Source organism: Equus asinus, chromosome 24 (assembly GCF_041296235.1).
Source record: "Equus asinus isolate D_3611 breed Donkey chromosome 24, EquAss-T2T_v2, whole genome shotgun sequence".
Lineage (NCBI taxonomy): Eukaryota > Metazoa > Chordata > Mammalia > Perissodactyla > Equidae > Equus > Equus asinus.
This window is the reverse complement of record NC_091813.1, coordinates 16,211,799-16,228,034: the sequence shown is the minus strand read 5'-3', so window position 1 is coordinate 16,228,034 and position 16,236 is coordinate 16,211,799. Positions and strand designations below refer to the sequence as shown.

Sequence of the window (16,236 nt, the reverse complement as noted above, 5' to 3'; positions counted from 1 at the left end):
GTGTGCAAAGTAACCCACACAGAAGGCTAACTTATTCAACATTATTTTAAGGGGAAAAAAGGTTGATACCATAAATATCCTTCAATACAGTGATAATGGATAATAGTGGTGTATCATACAATGGAATACTATGCACCCCTTGAAAAGAATGAGAATGCTTTTAATGAACTCTTATGGATGGTCTGTAAGATATATTAATTTTAAAAAGTAAGATTAGAAAGAGTGTACAGTATGCTACCAACTGTATAAGGGGGTGCTGCAAGAATATATATTTTCTTTGTAATGCATAAAATATCTCTGATGGGATAAACAAGAAACTGGGCACACATTTGCCTCTGGCATGGGGAAGTGGTTGGCTGAGACTTACAATTAAAAAATATAAAAATCTTCTTTTAAAGTATTAGTTTTTAGTATATAACCTAAAAATTAAAAAAAAAATTGAAAAAGCAACACTTGCCTTTTTTCCTTTTGAGGTTTCAGAATCTTCATCTTCATCTACACTGAGTAGATTTGCCTCACTATATAGAAAAGAGGGAAAAAAAACCTTTAAGTGACAATTACAACCCATACATTAAATTCAGAAGTTTTAACCCCTTTACTCTCCTAATTCAGGGATCAGCAAGCTTTTCCTGTTAAAGGGCCAGAGAGCAAATATTTTAGGCTTTACAGGCCATATGGTCTCTATAGCAACTAATCATTTTTATCATTGTAGTATTAACAGCCCTAGACTAGACATGGGGCTGTGTTCCAATAAAACGATTAATAAAGCACAATGGTGGACCAGATTGGATCCGTGGGCCATAGTTCATTGACCCCTGCCATAAATGAACACACAATTTTTGTTTTCTTAACTATGGATTTCATATATAATCACTCATTTTTTCCTTTCTGTTTTGAATTTAAAATTAGGGAAAAAGGACAGAGAAACAAAATAAAACAGAAGAAACAAACTGGTAAGAAAACCTTAGCTAATGAAAAGAAAGTAATCCCAACGGTATTACCACAAATAAAACAGTTATACCTCTACCACTCCTGGAAATATCAACCCTTCACTGAGAATCACTGGCCTGAGCGTCTAAAAGCCCAAACTGATGTATCTATTAAGAGTTCATGTTAATCTCAACATGTTCAAAATGCTGAAGCCCCTGAGGATCCACTTATAATGATGAGCCAAAGAGTACAATTCATAAATGAAACAAACATGCAGGACAGGTAACACCTAAAATGACAAATTTTTTACATAACCATGACAAATCTTCTAACAAAGAAAGTCAAAATATACCCTTCTGAAGACAACCCTGCTAAGCTGTTTTCAGTAAAATCCTAGCTATTTAAAATAAATATGTAATGTTTTTTATTACTGTTTACACACATCCCAACTTTTTCAATGCTAAAAATTCTCTCATTTTACAAAAATGTTTAAAATGTGGTATACTTTCTACTAAACTTAATTTCAGATTTAATTTCAATTTTTCAAAACTACATAAATACTAAATGTAACAAAAAATTGTTTTAAATTAAAAAATAATCAGACATAAAAGAAAAAAGAAATGAAAGAAAACCATAAAATACCAATTTTATGTGAGAAACTTACTAGTTCACAGCTCTCCTTCAAATAAAAACTTCGCTTCAGTTTGCCATCTCAGTTGAAGGCAACTATAGTAATGATGAACAGAGCTGTTGCCCAGACAGAAGGGAAGCACCTACAGTACTTAGCCAATATACTCTGAATGACTTTTTGTGTAAAATTTCTAAAAAATATCATAGTTTTGGTAGAACTTATATGTATTCATGTGTGTCTGAATTTGCTGTTTTTTCTGGCCAGTAGAAAACCAGATCAATAAACCAAGAAACAGCCATGCTGAATTTGTAATACAAATTTCACAACATGCAATGGTTCTGTTAAAACTCTTATTTAAAATTTTACACAGCAGTCATTCCAAGTACATTAACAAACTGTAATGAACACTTTGCTAAACTGCCTGGGTTAATACCTGTGTTCATCATTCATAGCGTTTCTGCTTTCTCTGGTGGGAATATGATCTAAGATGGATGTGGTGTGGGTGACAGTTGCAACTGGGAAGAAGGACGCTGTAGGATTTAAACTTTGATACAAAATTCAGGGGTCTTAATCTAGGTTCGCTTACTTATGATTATGGTGGCTTTTCAAATCATTGCCTGAACAGAATGCCTTATTTTTTTTAAAATAAGAACAATTTCTTTAATTGGAAATCTTCTGTAGTATGGTTGATTCTTAATTGTAAGGTTACATGTATTACATGCACATATTTATACACTTCGAAACATGGAGAAATACTACAGCAAAATTACTTACCAACAAAGAATTGCTTTTTCTTTGTTTAATGCTACTATAAAAGAGTTCAATGTTTTAAGTAAATAATACCACACTCTCCCATGGAAGAGTATTTTCATGGAATATAAATTGTTTTTCTAATGGAAATTTTCATGCTTATAAAATATGTGAGAGAAAAAAAATCCTTACTCTTTATCTGTATCTCCTTCACTTTCTTCTCCATGATCAAAGCTCCAATTATTTTTATAACCTCCATCTTTCTTAGATTCTGATCTAGCCAAAGCTGAAATAAAAACAGAGATAAGTATTCATTAATAGGGCTATTCAATATAAAATAAAATTAAGCATTTCCCAAGCTCTTTGCTTAGTCTAGATTTTCTTTTAATTTGCTTGCCTTCTATTTCTTATAAACATCTCATTTCTTCTAAAGAGAAAAAGAACACATTACAATCTGTTTTTGCTAATTTACAGTCATCCATATGTGTGAGTTTGCTACAGAAAGAAGCTCAAATTAGTAAGATACAATAAAAATGGGAGGGGGCACATGAATATGTATGAAATACATAAAAATCAACCCTGGATCTCCATATTTGATCACTGGCTCTAGAAGTTAGTCCCTATTAGTTTGCTTACCTTATTTATGAGAACTATTTCCAGACCACTAGCCTTTTCTTTACCTCAATCATCTCTTTTAACAGAAGAAAAACAAATCAAGGTTTTCTGTGTTAGCATATGGTGAACTTAATGTCCAAAAAGCTCACTAAATCAGAACACCACACATGCTCATTAGGAACTAAAAAAATTTTGTAAGTGCATGCCTGAAATCCCCTGAAGCCCTAAACAACTAGAGAGTGGGAACCAAGAGAAATAAATGAAGTTCTGGAGCCATATGACAAAAATCTGATAGCCTGGAGCATGGGCTTTAAGAAGACCAAGTTTGGGGCCTCCCTATGATGTGAGGTCAGATTAAAGACCAGAAGACCTGACAGTTCACTCCAATTGGGTGAACTAAGGAAAAAAAAGAAACCCACTCAAGAAAGAGGCAGTGGGAATAATTATGATGTCTTGTGCTTGGCTCTGGGTTTTTGGGTTGAACTGAAGAAAAATAAAGTGTATCCACCCCAATGCTAGGGAATTCCTAACCATAAGCTCACAATTACTCAGGTTTGGGACCAGAATTTTCATAACCTACGTCATCTGGAAAAGCCCATAATTAAAATAGTCTCACAAGAAAAGATGCTCAGAATCACTTAACATTAGGGAAATGCAAATCAAAACTATAATAAGATCCTACTTTACTCCCATTAAGATGGCTATTATTTTTTTAAAATAAGTGTGGACAAGGATGTGAAAAAACTGGAACCCTTATGCATTGCAGGAGGGAATATAAAATGATGCAGCCACTGTGGAAAAAGATTAGCAGTTCCTCAAAAAGTTAAACACAGAATTACCCTATGATCTAGCAATCCTACTTATAGGTATATACCCAAAATAACTGAGAGGATGGACTCTGATACTTGTACACCAATGTTCACACCAGCATCATTCGCAATGGAAGGAAACAACCCAAATGTCCATCAACAGATGAATGGATAAACAAAATGTGCTGTGTATACGTGCATGCACACACAGACAATCATAGCCATAAAGGAATGAAATTCTGATACATGCTACAACACAGATGAACCTTAAAAACAGAACACTGAATGAAATAAGCAAGACACAGAAGGATAAATACTGTATAATTCCATTTATATGAGGTACCTAGAATAGACAAATTCAGAGAGACAGAAAGTAAAATGGAGGTTACCTGGGGCAGGAGGGCAAGGAGAATGGAGAGTTATTGTTTAATGGTTACAAAGTTTTTGTTTGGGATGATAAAAAAGTTCTGGCAATAGATAGTGATGATGGTTGTACATTATGAACATACTTAATGCCAACCTATAATTGTACATTTAAAAATGGTTAAAATGGTGAATTTTATGTTATGTATATTTTACCACAATAAAAAACTGTTTGTAAAGAGGGAAAAAAAAGCCTCTAAACAACTAGCAGAATCAAATACAAATCCTCTCTTGAAAAAAATACAAAATTTCAATGCCTCAAAAAGAGTGTCAAAGAATGTGAGTTCACAACCAAAAATATCATGGAACAGGAGAAAACAAGTCATCATGAGCAAATCTGAAACATCTTTACACATATACTTTATACTCTGGACAAATAAGTAAATAAAATAGATAATGGGAGTAAAAGTTTCCCTCTGTCAGAGAAAGAAGTTACAAATAAGCAAGAAAGGAAAGCTAGAATGAACTTTGCATTCAAGCACTGGAATGAACTCTGTTTATTCTACTGGTGTTAGATAGATCAGAGTTAAGAGGCATCAGCATGAACTCATATTTATTTGATACATATACAGAGGGATAGATACAGAAACAAATATACATAAGTGCTGAAGCCTGGGTTAAAATAAAGAGCTACGGGTCTGTCCGGGGAGAAGGTCTGGAAGCAGTGACTACTGGAGAAAAGCACACTCACAATCAGATCTTGATTTCTAACTACCATTCGCTAGTGAAAGCAGTCAGGGCTCCCAGGAGAAAGGACTGATTCTAGGGAGGAGGTAGGAAAAATAGAAGATAAGCTTGGAGTATTTTGTAGTGCCAGAAAGAAAAGAGGTGGCTTTAAAAAAAAACGATGAGGGCATGTCAAAAGGTTACATGAGCCAGTCTGAAAGAACGTCCCAAAAGCCAAACAAAGATGGAACAATTTTAGCAAAAATAAAAATAGTATTGGATTATAACCTCCCCAATAAAATAAATTTTCATGAGTCCCTACCAATAAAAATGATTGAATAAATAAATAAATGGGGAGAAGAGACACATCTTCCTTACAGAAGAATTCCAAATGCTGTATGTACAAACTGTTTTCTTCTCTCCTTAATTCTCCTTCCCTTCAGTATATGCTGGACTTGGTAACTCACTTTCAAAGAGCTGACTGCAGAAAGGGGAAAAAAGTAAATTCACACTGCGAAATCTCACCATCACTATCTCAGCCAAGTGATCAAGGGTAATATCAAAAGTGATGTCTTATTCATAGTGTATACTGTTTAATATGATGTGATAAAAATGCCACTTCAGCTCTGTGGTCTTGTTCCCGAAACCCCACAATCCCAGTTTAATCATGAGAAAACATCAAATAAACTCAAAGTAAGGAACATTCTACAAAATACCTGACCAGTATGCTTTAAAACCGTCAGGAAAAACAAGGAGAGACTAAGAAACTGTCACAGATCAGAGGACACTAAGGAGACATAACAACCAAATGTAATATGGTATCCTGACTTGGACCCTGGAACAGAAAAAGGACATTAGTGAAATAACTAGTGAAATTCAAATAAAGTCTGTAGTTTAGGAAATAGTATTATGCCCATGTTAATTTCCTAGTTTTTGACAAATGTACCGACTATATGAGGTGGCGACATTAGAGGAAGATGACTAAAATGGTATACAGAAACTCTATAACATCTCTGAAATTTCTCTGTACATCTAAAATTATTCCCCCAAAAATGTTTTTAAAGAATATAAAAAATATAATATATTTTTTATAATATAAAATGAACCTGTGTTTAAAAAAAAGACAGGACTAGGTGAAAGCTATGCTACCAGAAAGAAAAGGTAATAAACTACAGTGATTACTAGCTGCATAAGACTCCTTATCCAGCAACTAGTATTTATCAACTGAGAATCAGGCAAGTTAACCAAAAAGGCCACTAAGCAGTAAAAAGCCAAGAGATGTTGTTATTTAAGCACTAAAGGAACTCGAGAATTGTGTGTTCTGTACACACAATTCTAACAAGTCTAATCATATGATTTCCTATTTGACAGCAGATTAGAACCTATAAATTAATAAGTGAAAGAATAATAACCTCACAAAAGTGTTAACTGCCAAGAAGAAAAAAATAAATGATAAAATGCAAATTTTGAAAACATAAGTTTAGGGCAACCTGGAGTAGAGACAAAAACTTCAAATCCTCAAAAGTCCTTGAGAGTATCACCACATTTCAATATTCTGCCATGGGTGGCGTCCGTAATAATAAGAATAGAAAATTACGTCCACTATACTCCACTTAGAAAATTGAGAGGAAGGAAAGATAGAGGTTAGGGAAAGGTCCCAGTTAAGTTTCACAAATTAAATACATGCATTTTTCTCTATAACCTCCACGTAAATGACAGTAACGGAAAGAAGTAAAAAGTAGAAATCCATAAGAACAAAAAGAACCCAGAAAGGAGATAAAGGAAGATGAGAGAGACAACTAAACTGATAAAAGATGAAAATTTGATGGATGGGTAGGAACTGATTTAGCTGACTAGAGAAAGCAAACCTAAACGTCTATGAGGGCACAAATATTACCAAACTGACACAAGAAAAAGAAGATCTGAACACTCAGTATCAATAAAAGAAACAATTAATTATTCCAAATCTTCCCATAAAAAAAACCTCACACCCAGACTTATCCAGTAACTGCTTTCAAACATTTAAGAAATAGCAACAAATTTACCTAAACTTTACTAGTAAGAGAAAAAAGAAGCAACACTTTGCAGCTTTATATAGTCAGAATATCTGATCCCAAACCTGACAATGACATTCAAGAAAAGAAAATTACCAAGCACTCTCTCATGAAAACAGATACAAAATCCTAAATAAAATATTAGCAAGTCAAATCCTATGATACATAAAGAATAACATATTACAATCAAGTAGGGTTTATTCCAACAGAAAGAGTTAACATATGAGTGCAACTCACAAAACAAACAAAAACTCTTAGCAAACTAGGACAGAAGGGAACTTCCTTAATCTGAAAAAGAGTAGCTACAAAAACCTTCAGCAAAGATCCTAACTTTCCCCCGCAATAGGCTATAAGCAGTTCTAGTCAACTACATGGTGAAGGTTCAAGCCGGCACAGTCAGGCGGGGCGGAAAACGCCCATGAGGAGCAAGGAAAGCAGACAAACAGCAAACTCACTGGGTATAGAACCCTGGGAAGGAATCAAAACGGGAGGCACCAGGTGTATCGGAAGGAAAACTAGTTTTTTAAGAACATACGTTACAACAATGGAACTAATAAAAGTATAAGGAAGGATAAAATTGAAAAATCATCATTTGGGAACCATTACAGTAATAACTGATTCAGGCATACACCATCAATGAAAGCTAAAACAAATAAATGGCAGAAGCTAAAACTAACGGGTGAAATCTGGTGAGAAACAGATCATTTACATGGTCTCAAAGTATTTTCCAACAAAATATTTATAATTACAAGGGGAAAAACAGCACTTTTCAGTGAAGAAATCTGGCAAATGGCAACTTAACTAAGTGACCAAAGATTAATTTCACCAGTAACAGGACAAAAGACCACTTCTATGGCGTTCCTTATAAAAATGCATACCCTGAATCTAATCATGAGGAAACATCACATAAAACTCAAACTACAAAATATCTGTCCAGTGTATTTCAAACATGTCAAGGTAAAGAAAAAGACTGAAAAATTATTCCAGATCAAGGAGATAAGAGACATGACTAATAAATGCAATACATGATCCTAGATTAGACCCTGAACCAGAATTTTTTTTTTCTTTTTTGCTTTTGTTATAAAGAATATTTGCAGGTCAAACGGTGAAAAGTGAAAGTCTACAGACTAGATTAACAGTATTATACCAATGTTAATTTTCTGATTTTGATAACTGCACTGTAGTAATTTAAGAGAATGTATACTACCTTGAAAAAAGGGGAGGTAGATGCCAACAAATTTGACAATCTAGAAAAAATGGATAAATTCTTAGACTCATACAAACTCTCAAAAGTGAATCAAGAAACAGAGAATATGAATAGACCAATTACAAGTAAAGAGGTTGAGACAGTAATCAAAACCTTCCCAAAAAACAAAAGTCCAGGACAAGATGGCTTCTCTGGAGAATGCTACCAAACATTCAAAGAAGATTTAATGCCTATCCTTCTCAAACTACTCCAAAAAATTGAAGACAGAATGCTTTCTAACCCACTCTATGAGGCCAACATTACCCTGATACCAAAACTGGACACGGACAACACAGAGAAGGAAAATTACAGGCCAATATTGCTGATAAACATAGATGCAAAAATCCTCCACAACATATCGGCAAACCAAATACAGCAATACATTAAAAGGATCATATACCATGATCAAGTGGCATTTATACGAGGGATGCAGGGATGGTTCAAGATCCGTAAATCAATCAATGTGGTACACCACATTAACAAAATGAAGAATAAAAATCACATGATCGTCTCAATAGATGCAGAGAAAGCATTTGACAAGATGCAATACCTACCTATGATAAAAACTCTCAATAAAATGGGGATAGAAGGAAAACATCTCAACATAATAAAGGCCATATATGACAAACCCACAACCAACATCATATGTAACAGTAAAAAAACTGAACGCCATCCCTCTGAGAACAGGAACAAGACAAGAGCGCCCACTCTCACCACTCCTATTCAACACAATACTGGAGGTTTTGGCCAGAGCAATTAGGCAAGAGAAAGGAATAAAAGGAATCCAAATTGGAAAGGAAGAAGTGAAACTCTTGCTGTTTGCAGACAACATGATTTTATAGATAGAAAACCCTAAAGAATCCACCAGAAAACTATTAGGAAAAAATCAACAACTACAGCAAAGTTGCAGGGTACAAAATCAACTTAGAAAAATCAGTTGCAATTCTACACACTAACAACAAACTAACAGAAAAAACTCAAGAATACAATCTCGTTTACAATTGCAACAAAAAGAATAAAATATGTAGGAATAAATTTAACCAAGGAGGTAAAAGATCTATACAAGAAAAACTATAAGACATTGAAAGTAATCAAAGATGACATAAAGAAATAAAAAGATATTCCATGCTCACAGATTGGAAGAATAAACTAGCTAAAATGTCCATATTACCTAAAGCAATCTACAGATTCAATGCAATCCCAATCAGAATCCCAATGACATTCTTCCTGGAAATAGAACAAAGAATCCTAAAACTCACATGGAACAACAAAAGATCCCAAACAGCCAAAGCAATCCTGAGAAAAAAAGAGAAAAGCTGGAGGCATCACAATCCTTAACTCTAAAATATACTACAAAGCTATAGTAATCAAAACAGGATGGTCCTGGCACAAAAACGGACACACAGATCAATGGAACAGAATTGAAAGCCCAGAAACACAACCACACATCTATGGACAGCTAATCTTCAACAAAGGAGCCAAGAACATACAATAGAGAAAGGAGAGCCTCTTCAATAAATGGTGTTGGGAAAACTGGGCAGCTACAGGCAAAAGAACAAAAGTAGACCACTATCTTACACCATATATAAAAATAAACTCAAAATGGATTAAAGACTTAAATGCGAGACCTGAAACCATAAAACCCCTAGAAGAAAATACAGTCAGTGTACTCTTTGACATTGGGCTTAGCAGCATCTTTTTGAATATCATGTCCACTCAGGAAAGAGAAACAAAAGAAAATATAAACAAATGGGACTACATCAGACTAAAGAGCTTCTGCAAGAGAAAGGAAACCAGGAACAAAACAAAAAGACAACCTAGCAACTGGGAGAAAATATTTACAAATCATATATCTGACAAGGAGTTAATTTCCAAAATATATAAAGAACTCACACAACTCAACACCAAAAGCAAACAACCCGATCAAAAAATGGGCAGAGGAGGGGCCACCCCAGTGGTACAGTGGTTAAGTTCACATGTTCCACTTCGGCAGCCCAGGGTTTACTAGTGCAGACCTACACACCGCTTGTCAAGCCATGCTATGGCAGGCGTCCCACATATAAAGTAGAGGAAGATGGGCACGGATGTTAGCTCAGGGTCAGTCTTCCTCAGCAAAAAGAGGAGGATTGGCAGCAGATGTTAGCTCAGGGCTAATCTTCCTGAAGAAACAAAAAAAAGGGCAGAGAATATGAGCAAACATTTTTCCAAAGCAGATATACAGATGGCCAATAGGCACATGAAAAGATGTTTAACAACACTAATTATTAGCGAAATGCAAATCAAAACTACAATGAGATACCACCTTATAGTTTTCAGAATGGCTATAATTAGTAAGACAAAAAAATAACAATTGTTGGAGAGGATGTGGAGAGAAGTGCACACTCATACACTGCTGGTGGGAGTGCAAACTGGTGCAGCCACTACGGAAAACAGTATGGAGATTCCTCAAAAAATTAAAAATAGAAATACCATATGATCCAGCTATCCCACTACTGGGTATTTATCCAAAGAACTTGAAATCAACAACTCAAAGAGATTTATGCACCCCACATTCACTGCAGCATTTTTCGCAGTAGCCAAGATGTGGAAGCAACCCAAGTGCCCATCAACTGATGAATGGATAAAGAAGACATGGTGTGTATATGTACATGCAACGGAATACTACTCAGCCATAACAAAAAACAAAATCATGCCATTTGCAACAACATGGGTGGATTCTGAGGGTATGATGTTAAGTGAAACAAGCTAGACAGAGCAAGACAAACACTGCATGATTTTACTCATATATGGAAGATAAACACATGGATAAAAAGAACAAGTAAGTGGTTACCAGAGGGAAAGGGGGTGGGGAAAGGGGTAAGGGTATACATATGTATGGGGACAGATAAAAATTAGACTATTGGTGGTGAGCACAATACAGTCTATACAGAAACTGCTAAATAATAATGTAGACCTGAAATCACACAATGTTATAAACCATTATGATCTCAATAAAATAACTGAAAAAAAAGGGAGGTAGAACAATGGAGTATTTAGGGGTAAGTGGGCAGCATGCCTGAAATTTACTTTCAAACAGTTCAGAAAAAAAAATAATATGGGTATCTGTATATAAATATATATAGTTACAAAGAGAGAGAATATGATAAAGCAATTGTGGCAAATGTTAACATTTGGGGACCTAAGTGAAGGGCATATGGCAATTCTTATACTAGTCTTACAACTTCCCTAAATGTAAAATTACTCCAAAATAAAAAGTAAAAACTTTTAGAGAATCACAGCTTATTAGAGCAGAGACTCATGAGTGGAAACTACTGCAAGATCCAGTGCTGGGGTAGGAAAACCTAAAGTGTAAACTGACGAATGGCTGGAGATTCTGTGTAGACAAGTCTCAGAGTTAAAAACTCCCAGGGGACTCAGTCAGTGGAGGGGACCCCTCATTCTTGTGAGTTTGACCAGGTTCTCATAGTAAATAGTGGATAAAAATCCCCTGGTGCTTCCAACAGGGACAGGGAAAGAGGAATGATTTTGAAATACACCACAGCACTGTTATTAACAAGGGCCTGCCCTTGGGGGAAAGTAGCTAACCAGAGCCTAACCTGCTGGAATTTTATCAAACCCTACCTGGGGAAGGGAAATACCCAACTCCAGCTGGCTCTAGCCTTACATGTGGGAGGAAAGAAATATTTAACACCAGCCCATCCTAGCCATCCTGTTCCATCTTTGGGGAGAGAAAAATACTGAGAAACACTTTTGAAGTTCACAGGTCAGACGCAGAGGCTCACTAAAAGATGGAGACCTAATCACAGAACTATGAAATGCTTCCCCTCACCCCACACCTACCACTGCATTACTAAAAGCCAACTTACAGCAGTTCCTTTTACCTGGTATATCATGTCTAGCTATCAAGGAAAAATTACAAGGCACACTAAAAGGCAAAAACGAAACAAAACAAAACACTTGATAAGAGAAAGCAAGCATCAGGACCAGACATGGCAGACAATTATCAGACTGGGATTTTAAAACAACGATGGTTACTCTCAGGGCTCTAATGGACAGACAGCAAGCAAGAATGGATGGGCACGTGAGCAGAGACACAAAAATCCTCCAAGACCCAAAAATAAACGCTGGAGATCACAAACAGGAACAGAAATAAAGAATGCTTTGATGAGCTAATTAGTAGACTGGACACAGCTGAGGAAAGAATCTCTGAGCTTGAGTATTTATCAATAGAAACTTTCAAAACTGAACATCAAAGAGAACAAAGACTGAGAAAAATGAAACACAATATCCAAGAACTGTGGAACAATAACAAAAGGTGTAACACGTGCATAATAGGAATACCAGAAGAACAGAGAAAGCAACAGACGAAATATTTGAAATAATAACAACTGAGAATTTCCCCCAATTAATATCAAACACCAAACAACAGATGCAGGAAGGCTGACAGACCACCAGTAGAATAAATCTAAAAAACTACACCTAGGCATATCATTTCCAAACAACAGAAAATCAAAAATAAAAAAAATACTGAAAGAAGCCAGGCGAAAAGAACAACTTACCTAAAAGGAACAAAGACAAGAACTGCATGTGACTTCTCAGAAATCATGCAAGCAAGGAGAGTGAAGGGAACTTAAAGGGTTGAGGGGGAAAACAAACAAACTTGGAATGCTGTACCCTGCAAAATTCTGACTTTCTTAAACAAACAAAAATTGAGGGAATTTGCTGGTAGCAGACCCGTCTTGCAAAAAATGTTAAGAAAAGGAAAATGATATAGGTCAGAAACTCGGATGTACATAAAGAAAAGAAGAGCATCAGAGAAAGAATAAGTGAAGGTAAAATAAAGACCCTTATTTTTCTTATTTCTTAATGTAACAGATAAGAGTTTGTTCAGAACAACAGCAATGATGTATTCAATTATGTATGCTTATACATGTACCTTATGGGTGTGTGTGTGGGTCAATATATATGCTTATGTACGCTTAAATAAAAATGAAATGAATGATGTCAATGCTACAAGGGACGAGAGAGAGGAATTAGGATTGTTTTGTTATTGTAAGGTTCTCATACTACCTATGAAGAGGTTTAGTGTTATTTGATAGTGGATTTGGATTAGTTGTAAAGCTATATTGCAAATTCTAAAGGAACCACTGAAAAAACTTTTAAATGAAATAGAACACCACAAAAGGAGAGAAAATGTAAAATATAAAATGCTCAATTAAAACCACAATAGGCAGAAAAGAATGAAAGACAAAAATAGGAACAAAGGCAACAAATGAAAAATAGTAACAAACAGGGTAAACATTAATCCAACTATATCAATAATTACTTTGAACATCAATGGTCTAAATGCACCAACTGAAAGAGATTGTCAGAGTGTATCAAACAGTAAGATCCAACTATAAACTGTCTATAAGAAACCTACCCTAAATAGAGAGACACATATGGATTACAAGTAAAGAAATGGAGAGATACCATGCTAACAATAATCAAAAGAAAGCAGTAGTAGCTATACTAATTTCACACAAAGCAGATGTCAAAGCAAGGAAGGTATTAGGGATAAAGAAGCGCATTACATACTGTTGAACAGGTCAATTCTCCAAGAAGACTTAACAATCCTTAACATGTATATATCTAACATCAGTGTCAAACTAGGTGTGGCAGAAACTAGTAGAACTGCAAGGAGAAATCGATGAATCCACTATCATAGCTGGAGACTGTAACACTCTTGTATCAGAAATGGACTGATCCAGCAGACAGAAAATCACTAAGGATATAGTTGAACTCAATAATACCATCAATCAACTGGAGATAAATGATATCTATAGACTATTTCACCCAACAGCAGAAGAATTCACATTTTTCGCAAGCTCACATGGAACATTCACTAAAATAGACCACACTCCGGGTCATAAAAGAGACTTTAACAAATTTATAGGAACAGAAATCATACAGTGTTTGCTCTCAGACCACAAAAGAATTAACTAAAAATCAGTAACACAAAGATTAACTGGAAAATCCCAAAACATGTGGAAGTTAAACAACACACTTCTAAACAACAAATGGGTCAATGAAATCTCAAGGTAAAATTAAAAATATTTTTAATTAAATGAAAATGAAAACACAACTTACCAGATTTGTGAGATGTAGTGAAAGCAGTGCTTAGAGGGAAATTTATAGCACTGAATGCATATATTAGAGGAGAAAAAAGATCGAAAATAAATCATCTAAGCTTCTATCTTTGAAAACTAGAAAAAGAACAATTTAAATCCAAAGTAAGCAGAAGAAATAGTAAAAATTAGATCAGAAATCAATGAGATTGAACAGGAAATCAACAGACAAAAATCAACAAAACCAAAAGATGGATCTTTGAAAAGACTGATTAAAATCAATAAGCTTCTAGCCAGGCTAAGGAAAAAAAAAGGGAGGACACAAATTACTAACATCAAACAACTTGGAAATTGGAACTTTCCCACTAAGATCAGGTGCAAAGCAAGAATGACCTACCTCATCACTCCTTTTCAACAGTGTACTCGAAGTTCTAATAGTTCAATAAAGCGAGAGAAGGAAATAAGAGGGATACAGATTGGGAAGGAAGAAATAAAACTGTCTTTGTTCACAAATGACATGATCGTCTACATAGAAAATCCTAAAGAATCAAAAAACAAAAACAAAAAAACTCCTGAAACTAATAAGCAACTATAGCAAGGTGCAGGATACAAAGTTAATACAAAAAGGTCAATTGCTTTCCTATATACTAATAATTAACAAGGGGAAATTTGGAATTAAAAACACAATACCACTTACATTAGCATCCCCTAAAATGAAATTCTTAGCATTAAGACTAACAAAATGTGTACAAGATCTATACAAGGAAAACTAAAAAAACCTGATGAATGAAATTAAAGGACTTAAAAAAAAAAAAGGAGAGATATTCCATGTTCACAGATAGGAAGACTCAATATTCTCAAGATGTCAGTTCTCCCCAACTTTATCTATAGATTCAATGAGACTGCAATCAAAATCAGCAAGTTATTTTGTGGATGTTAAGAAAATGATTCTAAAATGTGTATGGAGAAGCAAAGACCCAGCATGGCCAACACAAGATTTAAGGAGAAGAACAAATTTGGAGGACAGAGACAACTCGACTTCAAGACTTACTATACAGCTACAGTAACCAAGTCAGTGTGTTATTGGCAAAAGAACAGAAAAACAGATGAGTGGGAAAGAGTCAAGAGCCCAGGTGGCCAGCCCAGTGGCATGGTGGTTAAGTTCATGTACTCCACTTCGTCAGCCCAGGGTATGTAGGTTTTAATCCCAGACACAGACTGAGACACCACTAGTCAAGCCATGCTGTGGCAGCGACCCACATGCAGAGGAAGAGGGGCACAGACGTTAGCTCAGGCCCAGTCTTCCTCAGCAAAAAAGAGGAGAACTGGGGATAGATGTTAGCTCCAGGCCAATCTTTCTCACACAGAAAGAAAAGAGAGCCCAAAATAGAGCCACATCAACACAGTCAATTGATCACTGACAAAGGAATATAAGGCAATACAATGGAGCAAAAGACAGTCTTCTCAAAAAACGGTGCTACAACTAGACATCTAACATGAAAAAATATGAACCTAGACACAGACCTCACACCCTTCACAAAAAGTAATTCAAAATGGATCACAGAACCTAAACGTAAAATGAAAAATGATAAAACTCCTAGAAGATAATGCAGGAGAAAATCTAGATGACTTTGGGTATGGTGATAACTTTTTAGATACAACACCCAAGGCAAAATCCATGAAAGAAAGAATTGATAAGCCTGCCTTTATTAAAATTAAAAACCTTCTGCTCTGTGAAAGGCAACGTCAAGAAAATTAGAAGACAAGTCACAGACTGGTAGAAAACATTTGCAAAAGACACATCTGATTAGAGACTTTATCCAAAATATACAAAGAATTCTTGAAACTCATTAATAAAAAAAAAGAAACAACCCAGTTAAAAAATGGGCCGACGACCTTAACAGATACCTCATGAAAGATATAGAGATGGCAAATAAGCATATGAAAACATGCTCCACAACATATGTCACTAGGGAAATGCAAATTAAAGCAATGAGATACCACT

General features: G+C 35.2%; 1 protein-coding gene across 5 annotated transcripts in view; it reads right to left on the bottom strand.

The window, feature by feature from the left end:
• The window catches only part of SENP6 (SUMO specific peptidase 6), a 115,965-nt gene that overhangs the window by 84,371 nt on the left and 15,358 nt on the right, over positions 1–16,236 (bottom strand). For all 5 annotated transcript variants that reach the window (XM_044757561.2, XM_044757562.2, XM_070496670.1 and 2 more), the window contains exons 2-3: positions 2,504–2,597; positions 458–518 (exon numbers count right to left, since the gene is read on the bottom strand). In XM_044757561.2, the coding sequence (XP_044613496.2) occupies positions 458–518; positions 2,504–2,597 (155 nt within the window). The remainder of the gene's footprint in view (positions 1–457; positions 519–2,503; positions 2,598–16,236) is intronic.